Here is a 16,984-nt window from a genome sequence, read left to right on the forward strand (position 1 = left end):
GAAAGAATTTAGGAATACTAATATGTTAACCCTGGTTTCAAGAAATTTGAACGGCGGAATTAATCACAATTTTTTATTTATTTATGGATGTCTACTTAAGTTTATGTTCTTGATTATGTCTTTAATTTTTTTTTAACCTTTAATTATCATCAATTTTTTAACCTTTAGTTATCACCATTTTTTTTTAATAAGTAAACAACACAACGGGGTTCCAAAATTATTTAAAAAATATATAAAATATGAAATAAGCACATAAACAAATATAGAATAATTAGTCCATGAAATTTCCTATACTACTCTTATTAAAAATGTTCTTAGAATTTTTGTATTTTATTTTTTATTTTACATAATACACCTAATTAGACCCATGCACCGCATGGGTCAAAGTTCTAGTTATAAAATATATTTCTCTGAATAGAAATTTCTGCTCATGAATAACATATATAATATCTATCTATTACAGACACCATCTCAACGTTACATGCATAGAGGACGATACACAGAATTTGACGGAAGTCTAACTTCTCATTTAAGCACCTTTCTGCGGCAGAGTTTCAAATGCTGAAACTGTGTTTTCAAATCTTATGCGATGTAATGGAGCGCCGCTTTGTTTAATAGCACAGGCTGTCTTTTCTTCAAGGGGGCAGCGGGCCTTGAGCATAGAGAAAACATGGTTATTTAATCTCCTTGCTTTCTTCATTGCCTCTAATAAGGCTTCCCATCCCTGTCAAAAGAAAAATAAGTACAATCAATAACACCATAAATGATACATAATCATAAAATCCTAGAGATGAGAGAGTAATGATATTATTTCTGATGAAAATCAAGATGATTTCCATTGTGATTTCAGTTGTTACACTATATAGATTCAGTTGCAAATACCCAACAGTATGCTAAACTAACTCAATGATAGAAGCTGTTAGTAACAGAAAGACAAAAATAGCGCCCTTTAACTTATTCACTATATACTGACTCATACTAAGAAACTTATCACGACTTAAACTTAACCAAGTCGCAGCTTCTCCACAATTATATACTACTTTGACTTCATTAGTCATTATTACAGCTATTTAAACATAAGTTTAATTTGCTTCAAAATATGGCCAAAAAGAAGTTGTCAAACATTATGCCAGTTGATTGAAGCAACATAAGAATTTTGTAGACAAATCAGTTTAATAGAAGTTTTTTAAAAAATATAAACTGTACAATGCAGGAGGCAAGGAACAAATAGTTAAGCGAAAAACAAAACAAAACATTTGTATGATGCCTGTTTGGCAAAGTATCAACAATAACGGAGGCAATAATTTTGTTAATATACTACATTCTAATTATGTAAAACAGATATAAACCTGAACAGCAAAGTGAGAGTTCTTGGGTGTTTGCACAACAGATGCAGCTTCCACTTCTGCGATATTGAGGATCTGATACGAGAAGTCAAAGAGCTCAAAATGCAGCTGTTGCCCAAGCAAATAAATTATGGTACAGCCCCCCCAAGCAACTGAATCTCCCAGCCTTTCAGGACTACTTGATGGTACTTGGGCAGACTCTTCCAAGTATCCCTATGTAGCTCAAGCAAAAGCACGTGTCAAAAGAACATCAAGAAAAAGAGGGAAAAAAAAGGACACTGGCAAATTCATTAATGAATTGGACCAGATCTTACAAAGTGGTTCAAGTTAATTTTTGGTTAGCACATAAAGCCAAATAAAGGGGTTCTATAATTGATGTTTATCCTATGACATTACAGTGTATTATAGTGTAAATAATGAAAGGCAATAGTGTAGAAGGTTGCTACTTACAATTTGGAGACCACTGTAAATTCGGTAGAAATCTTTTGAAATTGTAATTTCAATGAAGCCTGACTTGGGCGCAGCACTCCATTTACTACAATATTTATCTAATGCAGCACTTGTAAAAGCAAGCGCATACTCCAGAACACTTCCAGTATTCAAGTTAGCCTTATATAAAAGATCTGTAATAAAAGAGACAATGCCTGAACCATTAATAAAACTATAAAATACCATAAAAGTAAATGTATAAAAAACATAACATGGAGATCCCTAAAAGCAGAACGGCTATTGCAATTCCTCCAGGACTCTATTGCTTTGAAATACCTGAATGCCATTACATTTCCTAATGGTATAATCTAAGCTTGTTCTCAACTATATTTTAACATCAATGATCTGCTTGTCAGTGTTGCCAAGCTAACAAAGGAAATTAGAATACACATAAAATATCATACCTGCAGCTTCTGCTTGTTTTGACATGATGTGGAAAGAAGTAGGTGATGGGCAACCGGGATATGAAACCATTGCAGCAGCCGTAGATTTAAAGAGACTGACAACAGGGCTATCTCCATCTTGAGAAGGTAATATTTGTCCATCTGCTCCAGGAAGCAAGCCCAACCAGGGAGCAGTTTGCATGAAATTCATTGTATCCGTTTCTCTCTGTCAAGAATGCAACATTTGGCAATCATTACTCACAAATTAAATTAGTGCACAGAAAAATGTCAATAAACTACACTTAAGGAAAGTGAGGTTATCCTCCCCACTTCTTAGGTAATGAAATCACCACAATGTGAAATTCATTTTTCTATATTTAATATACTTGTAAAATAATTTTTTCGAGTTTGATAATAACTAAATATTTACTTTTAATTTGTTGACTGACATGAGATCTCCTTTAGAGAAAATTCATTAAAAGCCTATGCGAGATTCAAATTCATTAAAAGCCTATGTGAGATTCTGTAGTTTACAACTTTCAAAAAAATGATTTCCTAACTTCCACTGGGAGAGGTTTGCTCCTATTTATAACAGACAGGGCCAGAATATAAACAGAGTTGGTAAACACAAAATACTACTCCTATCCTCTAACTAACAATCCCAATAAACAAAACTAACTAATAACCAACTTTATTACTTACTGATTTATAATCTTCCCATTTATTATAAGTCCTAACAGATACTATGTACTGTTATTGCACTATTCATTTATTTAAAGTTTCTGACAAAATAATGATGATTCAACTGTAAACATAAAGGTTTCCTTTTCAATCACAATAAGTACTAAACCTTTCTAGGGTGTCAAGTTTCAACATCTTGTCTAATTTTATGAGTCAGATGTGCATCATAAAGGTTCTTGATTATGGATACTCCTTGGTACTTTATATCCTATATACAACAACTAAACCCTTTTTCTCACTAGGAGAAGCTAGCTTGGACCAAATACCGTCATAGTGTCTTCTCATAAATCATGTCTAAATAATAGACCATTTAACTACATATGCTATAAGTGGTTAAATTTACTGTTTACAATTCATTTAGTTTGTTTTGACCCATCCGTTTTCTTTTTAGCCTCTGTTTCAAAAAACCATCAAATTATTTTCAAAACAGTTATCTTAAAAATATATATATTTATTCAGTTCTGCTGACAACCATTACAATAAATAAATTGATAAAAGCACTAGATCACCCACCAACACAATATCTAGAAGTCCCATCCAGTATAATACACTTCCAATCTCTTTTATACCATGAAGAACCTCAGCTTTCAGCTCTGATTTTGTCTCCCAGTTAAGATGTTCTTTAACAAGTCTTACACAGCCTGTGTAGAAGTAATCAAATAATTAATTTCTTGGATTTGACCATGCATCTATGTGCCTGATTCATTAGTACTTATAATTTATCAGAAAACACGATTTGTAATGAGCATGCAATATAGTTGTCTTAGTAAATTTCCAGCAAAATATTACAGTGCTTAGACTATGATGGCAACAACAAGACCTTATCCCATTAGGTGGTTTCAGTGCTGAGATATTGAAAATTTCCCCCCATCAATGATAGTAGCATTTTTTAACTTGGAATAAAGGACGAGGTAAAACATGCTACTGATGATTAATACTCCGTCTCATTAACTTTAGTTTAAGATTATACACACATCTTAAGAAATTGATTACTAATAATATTTTCCAATGAAAAATAACGTGCTAGAACTGAATATCCTTGTAATCTCATCTATAATCGAGTTACCCTACACTTGTAAGCATTCGCACATACAGAAATATCAGACTAAAGGTTAAAAAAAGTGAAAGGAAAAGCGTCTTGTACCTGTCACGCCTCCATCAAAAGGAAGAAGGCTAATTGATTTTGGCATGGATTCTTGTAATCCTGTTATCATTGGTTCAAGCAACGTAATCTAGGAATAACACACTTTACGTTGTTAGAAAGCACAAGGTAATGTTTAGGAGGTTTTCAAGGAAAATTTCATGCAATGAACTTATTATTATTAAGAATTTAAGATAAAGAATAACATACCTTATTTGATATATGATCAAGAAGGGCTCTAATAAGCCAAGGTAATGATCGGGATCCCAAAAGTCGAACAATAGAAAACATGTGAGGTATTCCAAAGAATCCGCTATGCAGTCGCGCAAAACTTTGATGTGCAGAATTTAAATCCTATTATTACATATAGTGAGCTAATGAGATTCAAGAAATTTATACAGAAAATTTATACAGAAAATAATAACACAACAATTATTCAGCTCTCCCACTCACTACACATCCTCAACGGGCTGAAAAAAAACAACAGAACCTCACATATGAAACACAAAAAAGTATAGTAATAGGACAAAAGCTGAAAATTGGTACTTGAGGTAAATCACCATGATTGTTGAGATCTTTGGAATACGACTTGATCATCGTGCAATCTTATAAATTCCCAAGTTTAATGCTTGTTTGAATAAAAAATGCCTCAGGAATTACGGTTCTTGATTTTAAGGAAAGGGATTAATAATTGAGGTATTGGTGTTAGCTTGAATGTGCGAATAGTGTTTATGTCCTTAATTTAATTCTTTAAAATGCAACTCCATTTCTTCAGTTTCCAAATCAGAGTTCAGAAATACAATCCCTTGAGGAAATTAATTTTATTCACCACTTATTACTTAGCAACTACTTAGTGAGTTGGTAATTGAAATACAATCCCTTGAGGAAATTACTTTTATTCACCACTTATTACTTGATTTGACTCGGTACACTTGCTAAATCCTTATCACTGACTGGCCTGGGCCCTAACAGTATACATAAGCATATGGTCTAAAATTGAAATATTTGTATGTATTATGTTTATGATCACACACATATGACTAAGTAAGCCATTAACACTATTCGCAATTCATTTTATAAAAATGGAAAATGGGCAGTAAGAGGATGCTTACTTGAGTACCACAATAGAAACTAGGCTTAGCAGAGGGTATAGATGGCTTTTGAACAGGAATTGTCTTTGATGATCTGATAAAACGTTGAGTAGTATTGCAGAGGATGAAATTTGGCAAAAAGTCACTTTGCATCTCAGACCAAATCTAGCATACACAGAAATTCATCAATAAAATTGCAGGAAACAGATCAAGTCATAATATTACCAATAATGGTTTTAATGCAAGATGTTGTATAATGTTAATGAACAGAGAACAAAGAGAGACATCAAATATTTAAATTGAAGTACATGTTTAGAGTTCAAAAGGAAAAACCTGTGAGGCCAGTCGACTAGAAAATGACACAAGGGAGATGTTCTCTTGCATCTCATTCAACATGAGACTAAAAGAGTCTACAGAAAGATCCCTTGACAGCAGTTCATGGGAATGTTTTAAGACATCCAACAACTTCTCTAATTCCTGGAATAAATAGTCATAGTACTATTACTTTAGTTTGATGAATACTGATAAAATAAAATTGAAAATTCATAATTACTTGCCAAAGGAATTAGCAAAGGTAAAATCACTAACCACTATGGCACACAGATCTTGACACTCAAAACGATCAAACAGAAACTCAATATTTTCACGGAAAATTTTATTTATCCGTTCAGTGATCAAACTTCGCAAGTTGATCATCCTTCCAAGTAGCTGCACATCAAAAAAATATTAATCATGAGTAAATGTAACTCACTTAAATTCTAATAATGATATCCAGCAGAACTTATGTGAGAGAAAAAGAGATAGAGACACTGAGAGATCTTATAAATGAAAGTTGACTTCTCCAAAATTTGTTGTGCCGGTTAGAGATGCCCAGCTTATACTTCAATGCACCAAATCAAATTGTGGAAGAGAAACATTATGATAACGTAATCCACTAACCTTCACTCTAGTCATTTTTAGCAGCATATTGAGCCTTATAGGATGCACAGAGTACTTTTCTGCATTGTCTGAGGCAAAGATAAATGTAGAATCAAGCAATTCACTGCATGTTTTTCGGCATCCATCAATTGAAAAGGTTAGTCTGAGGACTGAGGAGTTATAAAAAAAAGCTGGATAAGACAGAAAATGACAGACCTTGCTGCCCAACTTTTGTAATACGTGAAAATGGTTTCACATAATCTGGAAACAAATATGTCAAAACAATGATCCACCTGTAAAAACCAAGAAGACTTGCTCAATAGAGAAAGCACATGATACGAAACAAGTAATCAGAGCTGAAATTGTATTAACACCAAAATTCACTCTGCCACTGATATAAACTGATAGTGATATAAAAAAGTGAAGGTGGGAATTTTAAGTATTAATTAGAGAAAAAAAATTGAATCAAACTATTAATTAGAAAAACTAAATGAGAGCAGAGACATAGAGATGTGCTCTTGAGGGGTCCTGCTTCCTTCCGTATCACACATTATACTGCTTCATGAAATTCATTACATAATAATCATCTAGCACTAAGTTCAGAGTTGTAATACCTCAGCCTCAATTTCATCATACAGAAACCGTTGCTTCAGCAACACCAAGGCTTGCTGAGCTGAATCATTATAGATGTCAAATGGCATCAGAACACTCTCAAGAAGACCAGAGTTTGGCGACTCAAGTACACAATCCACCAGCATCCAGGGAAGAGAGCATTCAATTGGAAACTACAGGGAACCAATTAACTAATTTTAGCCTATCATCATTTGATAGTTTGAATCAATTGCAACTAAAAGTGAAAGGTTGGAATGCAATATGTTGCAATTAGCTACGCAATTAGTTTGAATCAATTGCTCCTATTTAGAAGAGTTTTTGGTCAAAATATAGATTTTGAAATTCAAATAATCGTGTGGTAATAAGTATTACCTGAATGACTCGTGAAGACTCTAAATAAAATTCTCTAAACCATAAGAAACCAAGATCTGTCAATGTGGCAACAGTCACTGCAAGCATCACACCACTTAAGTCAATTACACCGAAGGATGAAACAAGGCAATGGTGCAAAGCATTCTATATTATTTAATTGTTTTAAATGGTAGAGTAGAAATCTTTCAGGATTTCCTTCATTCTATTGCATTTCTTCTCTAATCAGATAAAATAAAATCTTTTGGGATACTTTCTACAAGAATTGGCGGCTTAATATTGCATTCCTCTATCCTTTAAACACCCATCTGCCCTCGAAACCCAATGGTTTATAGTTTCTTATTGGATGTTTTAACATTGGTAAAAGTCCAAGGATTTCACGACCATGCGAATGATATCATTAACAACCAAGCATCTGTCAGCCCCACTGCTTGTATGTACTATTTCTATTTCAGGGTGTTCGACTATCAACCCATTTATTAAGTCAGATAAAAAAAAAAAGGAGTAGAAAAGCCCTGTCAGAAGAAGCTCACTGTGAAATCATATACATTTGGGGACCAAATATTATTCATTAACAGAGATATAACACAATATAATGCTTCCAAACTAGCTCACTAATGTAGGAGAGGAACCACTGACAGTGGTTAGCAAGAGAGAGGTAGGGCTGTCAGTGAAGATATTCAATCTATCAGTGGAGAATGTTCCTAAAGGGCAAATTTGGAGTAAAATTGATGCTAGGGTCAATCTAAGACATCATTACCTGAGTAGTCTAAAATATGCAGGAAAAAACCAAGCTTGTAAAAAAATGTTTCCAGCTGTTTTAAATCATTAACTGGGATTTCTGAGCCACTATTGCCAAAAAGTCCACCTGGTCTCCTGAGGTTACCACCAGAAACCACTTCATATATTAAGAACTGCAGACAGTGCACCTGTATTGAAGAGGTTAGTTAATCGCAAACCACAAGTTAATACATATTGGGAAAAAAACCAAGTCTCACATAAGATAATGATAAGCCCTTAAATGAGTTATAAAGAGTGGCACCACCTTACAGGTCAGTTTTGTAAGGATGAGTCAGACCCAATATAAAAAAACTAAATGGTATCAGAGTCTATCAATCAGGCCAACCACCATTTATATCCATGCACTAAGCCCAATAGTGTTGGGCATGATGGGTGTATGGGAAAAAACCCAAGTCGTGCATAGGATAACTATAAAGATAAGGTTTGAAATTAGTTTATAAAGAGTGGCACCCCTCACCTTACAATCCGGTTTAGTAAGGATGAGTTGGGCCCAATATAAAAAATCTAATAATACATATCAACGGAAAGAATTCATAAAGCATTTCAAGCCTGGATATATAGAAATTTTCCGACAACTTTTGATAAGCTTCTCCACAAAAAAATATCAGGAAAAGTCCTCTATAGTTATAATAAATTGATGGCTACAATGCACATTAATACACAAGAACAACAAGAAAATTTGTCCAAATGACCTAAGTTTGAAAAAAGTAATTCGAAAAACAAAAGAAAATGCTTTTCATAGTCATACGTACATGTCTACTTACATTACATGCATGACCACAATAAAGAACGTTTGATCAACATTTCAAGATAAAAGCATGTGTGGACCTTTTTATGCATATTTATTTTCTATCAAAGCATAGCAAGTCTATGTGACAGTTCAACAAAACATGTGTGCAAATGGCACAGTTCAATAAACAGCTTTAACACTTTGAGCTCTAATAAATCCACTTGGTAGCATACCAATGGTAACAGGTTACACAACACACAGCAGAAAGAGAATGGAAAACAATGCAGACCTGAGCAGCAGTTGGGGCAACTGCCCTTGGATAAAATATGTTTGCTTTGCTTTCTTCACCTCCATGCTGTGAGGACTGTAACTCAGATTCTGACTTGTTTGTATTAGCCATCCAATCAGCTGAAAGGGTCCTCATATCAGAAAGAATCCTGAAAATACACATTTAGGTAATTGATATGTGCAATCTAAAAATTTGAAGCAAAAATGATAGACAGAGACCTCCTATCAATCAAGTATATGTAAGGAGGAAGCCCAACAAGGGAATAAAGTAGGGAAGTTTGCTCAAATTCCACTATGCAATAGCACTATAGTGCCGCTATAGCTGCTATTTCATAACACTGATCAGTAATATAACAGAAAGTAGTTAGTTAGAATGGTAGTTAGGGGGAGAAATCCTATAAATAGTAGAGTTGTTTGTAGAATAATCACTTTTCTCATGCAACTCGAATTAGAATCCTACCTAGAGAGATCCTTCTTCTTTCTGAAGGTTGTGCGCAACATAGAAGCTAATGTGTTTTGAACAAAATCTTGGACCTCAGCATGTATTGTTTCCCATAAAGCATCGGCAACCAGTGTATCACACCGCTGCATCATAGAACCCACACTCTTTATGTAGCTAACAAGTTCGACCAGTGCTTTCCTTTCCTCCGCACTGTAATTATATCGTACCACCTACAAGCATAAAACAGTATTTATGTTATTATATATAATATAATATGAAACAATTCAGGATACACTTGGGGTGGTACAGTGGCTACTTTGACTTAAATAAAACTTAGCAACAATTAACCTAGTTCATGTTTGCACATGGTTAAAACAACTAAATAGTACTCCCTCCGGTCCTTATTATAAGAAACACTTTGACAAAATCACACAGACCAAGGAAGGTAAATTTTCTCATTAATGATTCTATCATTTTATGTTATATTCCAAAACTAACCTTTGACTAGTATGAGAAATAGACTTCTCTAATTAATGCACTAGCATTATAATGAATTATTTGATTGTATTTAATAAGGGTACAAATGGAATTGTGTCAAAGTGTTTCTTATAAAAAGGACCAAATAAAAATTCCAAAGTGTTTCTTATAAAAAGGACCGGAGGGAGTAGTTAATTGAAATATTGAATTAATAAGAGGTTGAGTGATATAATAAATTGGTTAGTTTAAGTGATACATGGTTAAGCTTCATGCAGTTGATCTGAAATGTAATTAAATAATTCACATTTAACATGATTGAAGTAACAAGGAGTGTCAAAATTACTGTAAGCACAAATTCTATTTTAGAATTGCTCTTTTAACATGAACAGTTAATTGTTCCACACAAATAAAAATAATAATGGAAATATTGGTTAACGTGAAAATAACTAACTTTGATGGTGCCAATGGAAAGACAAAATCCGCTGATTAAAGTTTGATGGGGAAAAGTTACAGGCAGTATCGACACCACAATAAATACAAATTGCAATGTCAGAATTGCTCTTTGACATGAATAGTTAATTGGTTTATACAAATTAAAAATTATAGCAATATTAGCAGCCCGTGGTGCCTGTACCAGATTAGAGCACTGATTAGACATCACAGCCAGTAAAAACAAGCAACTATTGGGCTACAAGAAGAATGAGAAGAAAAGCACACGATAATAGAAGATAGAAATAATTGGAAGATTTTATCATTCCTTACCTTTTCATAGTCAGAGAATGATGGGGATGCATCCTTGCATGGTCGAGAAAATTTCCACGCACATTGTTCCCAAATGCGTGCAGTCCATCTGCTTAATAGCTGAAAACCTTCAACAATCATATCATACATGTTCCCTTTGACCTCTTTGCTCCAATCAACATCAGAACCATCAGTGGACTTCAACAACAACAGCTGCAAAAACAGTGATAGATAACAAACTCACACAGGCTTTAAATGGTATGCAACAGTTAACATGAAACAAAACAAAAAAGATTTCAGGGAGGGTTTTTCTTTTGCAGCCCAAGCAAAGCAGGGGGCATTACCTGATTCATTGCTGAAGCAAAACGAATTGTGAAATCATCATGCTCGGCACGAATGGCTCCGATATGATTGACAATTAGATAATGTCTCTGATACGTGTCACATGTCAAGGTTACTTTCTAAGGACAAAGAAGGAAGGTGCTTCGTACATTTATACAAACTTAAAGCTTCAGAAGTAAAAGGATTTCTCAATAATTTTTTAATCAAAATAACATAATTAAATTTAACTGTAAATTAATCTCATTATCCAAATGCATCATGTGTTGTGAGAACATATAATAAACCTATCAAGTTTTCCACATCATCTAACAATGATAAGCACAAAACTTTGCAGGAAGAGCAAAAATATTGCACCAAATTTTCAATGCTGAGACAACCGATATGGTTTTTGTTAGAGTAATTAGTGAAGTCAGTTTAGTATCTTAACTAATCTGACTCTAACAGTTTTCAACAAATGTACTATTCGATTCTGGCTAAATAAAATATAATAAAATTTTCAATGATCAGTGCACGTGTATATATACATAATCAGACAGTTAATTTGTTGCTAAAATCTGTTAAACATTCTCAAATGACTGTAAAAAAATGAGAACTTTATCTTGAGGTTGTTTCATACAAAAGCTCACTTTGTTTCATCTCTCCTTACATCTTCATATGCTATTATTTTTCTTCACTTTCTCATTTCAAACAAAGTTCGTCAACTAGAAAGAACTACAGAGCACCCTCCTTGCATTGCTTAACTCAAAAGAACAGAAAGCATGCAATTTGTTATCCAAAAGTATATGTCGCAATCACAATCCATCTATTTGTGGTGAAAGTTGTAAAGCAATATTTGTTCATGACACAGATCAAGGAAAAGAAATATTGGCTCAATAATAACAAATATTAGCACCAAATTATCAGTTAAAACAAAAAATAATTTAGAGGATATTCTTGTGCTTCACGAGGTGGAAGCTCATGAGGTGCTGGAAGGGCGAGAAGGCGAGTTTGGGAAGAAAATTTTGGAAAGTATGTTGATAATTCCTTCAATATAGCAGCTGGAGAGAGATGCAGATCTGGAAAGGCAGGAATAACTGCTTCGTTCTGTATAAGATAAACAGATCTCAGTTTCCAGTCAGCAGAGAAGAATTCACTGTATGAAATGTAAAGTTCTTTAAGTAATTCAATAACATTATTTTTTTCATAACCCAGTCGGTATATTGTATCACTCAGCCTATATATATACACACGCACACACACACAAAAACAGTACCTTAAATATATTGATCAGTCTGTTGATTTTTACCCTCTTGTACAGAGACTCGCTATCTTTCTCTGAAGATGTGACTAGGACAACAAGAACAGGCAAAACACGCAAAAGAATGTGGCGCTCTGGAAAGAGAAGTGCAAAGTCCAACTCCAAGGACTCTACAACAAATACTATAAGAACTTGAAGAATGTCTTCTACACTAATTCAAGTCAAGGAATTGAATAAGAAATAGAAGAGGAGTATGTTAAATTAAAAATGATGATACAAATACAAGTAAAAATTGAGTCAGGGTGTGATAAACCAACATGATTATTTGCACTGACTGTACTCAAAGACAAAAGCCAAGAAGTCAAATTTAGATTAAAAATTCCTCTAATCAGCTAGATTTCGTCCAACTTGGTTTAGATTGAAAAGTTGAATAGAACAGTTTCTTCATTTCCTAGCCTGAGTGTCAAACCATATCCGCTTGTTTCTTTTGAATGAAAGTATACATGCATTAAGAAGATAGTCCTTTGATATCCTACACTCTTTCTCATAACTATATCAGCATAAACTAGCACTCAAATAAACAAAAAGATTTCTAGCCTTGAATCCACATTCATCTTAAGCACAGATGACTTCTATCGAAAAAAGAAATCTTAAATAAACAAACGATTACAAGTTAAACCAGAAAATGGAAATTCTCGTAGTCATATGGAAGGGGAAAAAATGCGAAGCAGATATACAGGATACTTGTTTACACGGAACATCTCAACATGCAAATTCAACAAAATAGCCCATCTTGTGCTCAAGAAAATCTGCACATCCAATTAAAGAAAGATCAATAATCCGTCTTTCTCCGGATTTCGTTCAAAATAAAATTTAAATGACGAAAAAACAGGAAAATCAAACAATAAATAAAAAATGTACAGATTTCTGTATTTCAAAGACTGTGTGGAATTTCAACAATTACGCACCTGTAAATCATCTAACTCCTCCCTCATTGAATCAGTGTCTTGCCACTGACCACTAACTTGTGTAAAAGTCCTGACAAAGTGGGGGTGCGGGGGGAATTAATTAGAAACTTGAAACCTTGCTATTCTTTTTCAAATCTGAAGTTAAGCAATTTTTGTAGTTTTCCCAATTAAGAATAACAGAAACTACATTTCTTAAAATAGATTAAACAAAACCATGTTTTCATTGTGATATATTGGAATTTATATCCATATTACCTCCTAAATAATTAGATGATTTCAACCATCTATAGCTAAACAATTTAAAGAAATACTGAAATTTCCGATTTCTTGACAGGGGAAATTATATCAGAGGAAAATAAAATACAAAATGCAAAAGAACAATAAGAAATTTGGTGTTCTTCTGCAAGAAACTATTGAAAATTCCCCCGGAAAAAAAAAATCTTATGCCTCTGGAAATATTGAGCTTGTCGTTTCTAAAGTTCACTTTATTCCCTTTCAAAACATTCAAAAATTTATGTCTTCCTTATTTTCTTTCTCTCAAACCAAACGCAGGGTTAATCTATTATAAATAAAGAACCGAGAAAAAAAAAGGAAAGAAACTGAATGAAACTAAACAGTGTAACTTCACTGGAGATTAAGGATGCCCGATACTTTTTATATTTTATATCAAACTAAAAAAGTAGCTAGGGATGTCTGGCAACCCTCTTGCACTCTTGGTCATGTTGTATTTTTAAGGTGATATTATCACCTGTATGCTCATTTTCTGAGGATTTTTGGTTGGTGAGGACTGCACTTATAAAAATGTGTTCATGCCAATCTCATCCAATGTGGGACTCTTAACACACCCCTCTCGTGCCCTGGAATGGACATTTGGAGCGTGGCCGGATAGCCGTGACCTAATAGTAGGTTGGGACTCTTTAAGCTGAGGAGTGCCCCCCACTTATAAATACGTTTTCAGGGGCCATATCACATCCAATGTGGGACTCTTTAATAGTTTCTTTAATGACATTTTGGTTCACTGCATAGTTCCAATCAAACACTTCAATCTGAAAATCTCATAGTTCACTAACTGGTTCTTCCTACAAAATATAATATTTAACATTTTAGGTGAGGCAAAAAGCTAGATCCCTCAAGTTCCTAACTTTGGTGTAGGAGTTCCAATCAACAAAGCATTAGGTTGACTGTACTACAGAAGTACATTCATGAACAATATTGATAAATGGAGAAAAATCTCTGCTCATTAGTTTACATATCAAATTACAGGCTGCTAAAGGCATCAGGAATATAAAAGGATTCAATGAAGGAACAGAAGAAAGATATAACTAACAGAAACAAACGCAACCTGAAATTAAAGTTGGAGATCCTCTACTTGAAGATAAAGTAACATAGGCAGAAACTAAATGCATACCTTTTGTACCATGAAAAGTCATTAGGTATGCTTGCCTTAGCATTTTTAAGATGGTCAAGTTGCACCAGAACATCAAACAACTTCAACATAGACCTAAGTCAAGAACAAAGCTATTAAATAAATAAATAACAATGACAAAAACAACAAAATCAGCATTATAACATACCAAAGATGAGATATTGTAGGGCCGTTAATGCGTCGCTCAGGCCTAGAAAACCGTTGCATGTCAGCAGCTAACTGCATAAAAAATGACATGAATGAATTTACTTAGCATGCTAAGTCTGGATCTAGTTAAGTTTCTGAAAGAAAAAAAAATGGATCATACAATATGTAAAGCACAACTCGTACTTTTGAGGAAGCTGATGCTTGCCATCTCTGAATTTCACGCAAACGACTCATTTCCAAATCCAGAACTTGATATGTTTCCAAATATAAGTCAGCTTGGCTTTGCTTCATAGAATCAGGAAGCTGCCCCATTGTGGCAAAATGCACAAATTACAGAAGAAACTATAAACATATGAAGTTTATCTTGAAAATGAATGTATACAAGATATCATGTTGCATTAAGCAAAACTATCAGTTACTTATGAAACTTCAACTACTTGACTGCATTCACTATCCCAAAAATCTGGGTTTGACATTACAACTTTGGGTGTGACCCATCCAACCAAAATAAATAAATAACTGGTGACATTATTTCGCTCTTAACACTTGTAAAAAATTTGCCTTTTCCAAAAGAAAAGTAGACATTTCATGAGAAACTAGCACACAATCATAGTAAGTTTGGATTCAGTGCCAGTAAAATTAAAATCTAATTAATATGCACTTCAAGTCTAAAGAGCAACCCTTTCCCTTCTGACAAAACTTCTTCATTAACCAGAAAACCAGGTACTTTATGTCCATTGACTGGCTTTAACTGATCATAGTTGATAGAAATATTACCTGAGGAAGTGCTTTGACACAACTACGATATGTGTAAAGCACCGATGCCATCTCCTTTCCCTCCTGGGTAAGGGAACTCTGCATTTTGAATCAGCAAAAGCAGTCAAAATTTACAGCAGACATCTACAGCACAGATTAAATAAACAAAAATATCCCAAGAGCAGCATACCAGCTGATTGAGAGCTTTCGTATCCTCTGACAGAGATAGTCTGTATGCCGCAACATCACAATATTCTACAAAAATGACGGTGGTAAATGTTCGTGATTACCAATACATCTATGCATCTTTCAAGCAAAGCTCAATACTCGCGCATTCTTTTTAAGTAAATTTACCTATTGGACTCTCTGTTGCACCTCTCTCGGTTGAAACCCACACTCCAGGTCCTTGCACTTCTGGTTGTTCATCCTATTATGTAATTAATGAACAAAAAAATAAGAATCACATGAAAAATTAACTCGCGAATACCGAAATAAGAACCTCAAGTTCATACATTGCGTTAATCTAATCCGGAAATATTTTTTTTTGGTAAACCAAAGGTATGCTCCGCTCGTAAGCGTAACTGCAGAGACTAATCTAAGTAACTGAGATAATATGGAATATCTTCAATCCCCATACATATCATTTACAAATTAAATACTCAATCCTAAAATCATTATTAGATTACTAAACATTTCTATAATTAGAATTAGCGCGAATTTAAGGAATAATTGACTAAATAAGACCAAACGTAGCAAAGAAAAAACACCGATCCATAAGCGCATTTCAAATTTCATAGCAAAAGAAATGAGAAAAATGTAGCAGAAATTAAAATTAAATGTTGAAGAAGAAACAAATTCAAGTAGGAGTTTGAGTTGGTTTGGTACCTCAAGCGAGAATGTGGAGAGAGCTGCAATGGCTTCTTCAACGGGTACTGCCATAACCGAATCTTCTAGAAATTGTGAAGGAAAATCAAAGTGCGATGCATAGAAAGGAAAAGATTAACTACAATTGCTTCGTTTCTATTTCAACCTATACTCTGTTGGTAGAGTCTTCAATTGCAAGGTTGAGCAGGTACAACTTTTGTGTTGACTATAATGCCCTCTTTCTTTTCTGTATTTCCCTTTCTACTACTACTCACCACTACTATGAGAAGTCGGTAATTAATTATGTTAAAGCTAATCTTCCCCATTTGCTTTGACTTTGAGTTGAGGCTAAGCAAAAATAATTAACATTAACATGGTTCTAGTATAACAAAGTTTTGAAGAAATTTTCAATTACCGACTTGTCATCATGTTACTTTTTCATCGATAAATCTTATATTTTTTCACAACTTGTCATCATGTTACTTTTTAAAATTTATAAACCGGTCAATATTCACAATATAAATCACAACTCTTTCAACAAAACTTTAACTTCAATTCTAAACTTCAACGATCACATAATGACTTCAAGTAAACATGTTATTGAAGGTGAAATTTTAGGAGCTTTCTTAACTGTACATATTTTAAATGAGTTTAGAAAATTTATCATTTTTATAT

General features: G+C 33.8%; 1 protein-coding gene across 1 annotated transcript; it reads right to left on the reverse strand.

Moving 5' to 3' along the window:
- Positions 1-394: 394 nt before the first annotated feature.
- LOC123889618 (protein PIR) lies at positions 395-16,585 on the reverse strand. Its single transcript, XM_045939034.1, has 30 exons — positions 16,331-16,585; positions 15,800-15,872; positions 15,636-15,700; positions 15,467-15,544; positions 14,873-14,992; positions 14,691-14,761; positions 14,525-14,617; positions 13,117-13,186; positions 12,893-12,957; positions 12,164-12,359; positions 11,843-11,994; positions 10,914-11,007; positions 10,591-10,782; positions 9,370-9,581; positions 8,911-9,058; positions 7,851-8,019; positions 7,094-7,170; positions 6,724-6,894; positions 6,326-6,402; positions 6,131-6,233; positions 5,780-5,899; positions 5,525-5,668; positions 5,213-5,356; positions 4,311-4,454; positions 4,104-4,191; positions 3,473-3,600; positions 2,240-2,444; positions 1,797-1,969; positions 1,350-1,559; positions 395-724 (listed from the first exon to the last, which is right to left on the reverse strand). The coding sequence occupies exons 1-30, from the start codon at positions 16,382-16,384 to the stop codon at positions 530-532; spliced, it is 3,831 nt and encodes a 1,276-aa protein (XP_045794990.1). The 5' UTR covers positions 16,385-16,585; the 3' UTR covers positions 395-529.
- Between the last annotated feature and the right edge of the window lie 399 nt (positions 16,586-16,984).

The sequence above is a fragment of the Trifolium pratense genome, linkage group LG6 (genome assembly GCF_020283565.1).
Source record: "Trifolium pratense cultivar HEN17-A07 linkage group LG6, ARS_RC_1.1, whole genome shotgun sequence".
Classification (NCBI taxonomy): domain Eukaryota; kingdom Viridiplantae; phylum Streptophyta; class Magnoliopsida; order Fabales; family Fabaceae; genus Trifolium; species Trifolium pratense.

What these genes read in the sequence shown, in the direction of transcription:
- LOC123889618 (XM_045939034.1), bottom strand. Translation starts at nt 16,384, where the DNA reads ATGGCAGTACCCGTTGAAGAAGCCATTGCAGCTCTCTCCACATTCTCG. An exon ending in TAAAAATGACTAGAGTGAAG is followed by an intron (nt 5,900 to 6,130) that starts GTTAGTGGATTA and finishes TTTGATGTGCAG; the next exon opens with CTACTTGGAAGGATGATCAA. An exon ending in GACTTCTAGATATTGTGTTG is followed by an intron (nt 2,445 to 3,472) that starts GTGGGTGATCTA and finishes CATTCTTGACAG; the next exon opens with AGAGAAACGGATACAATGAA.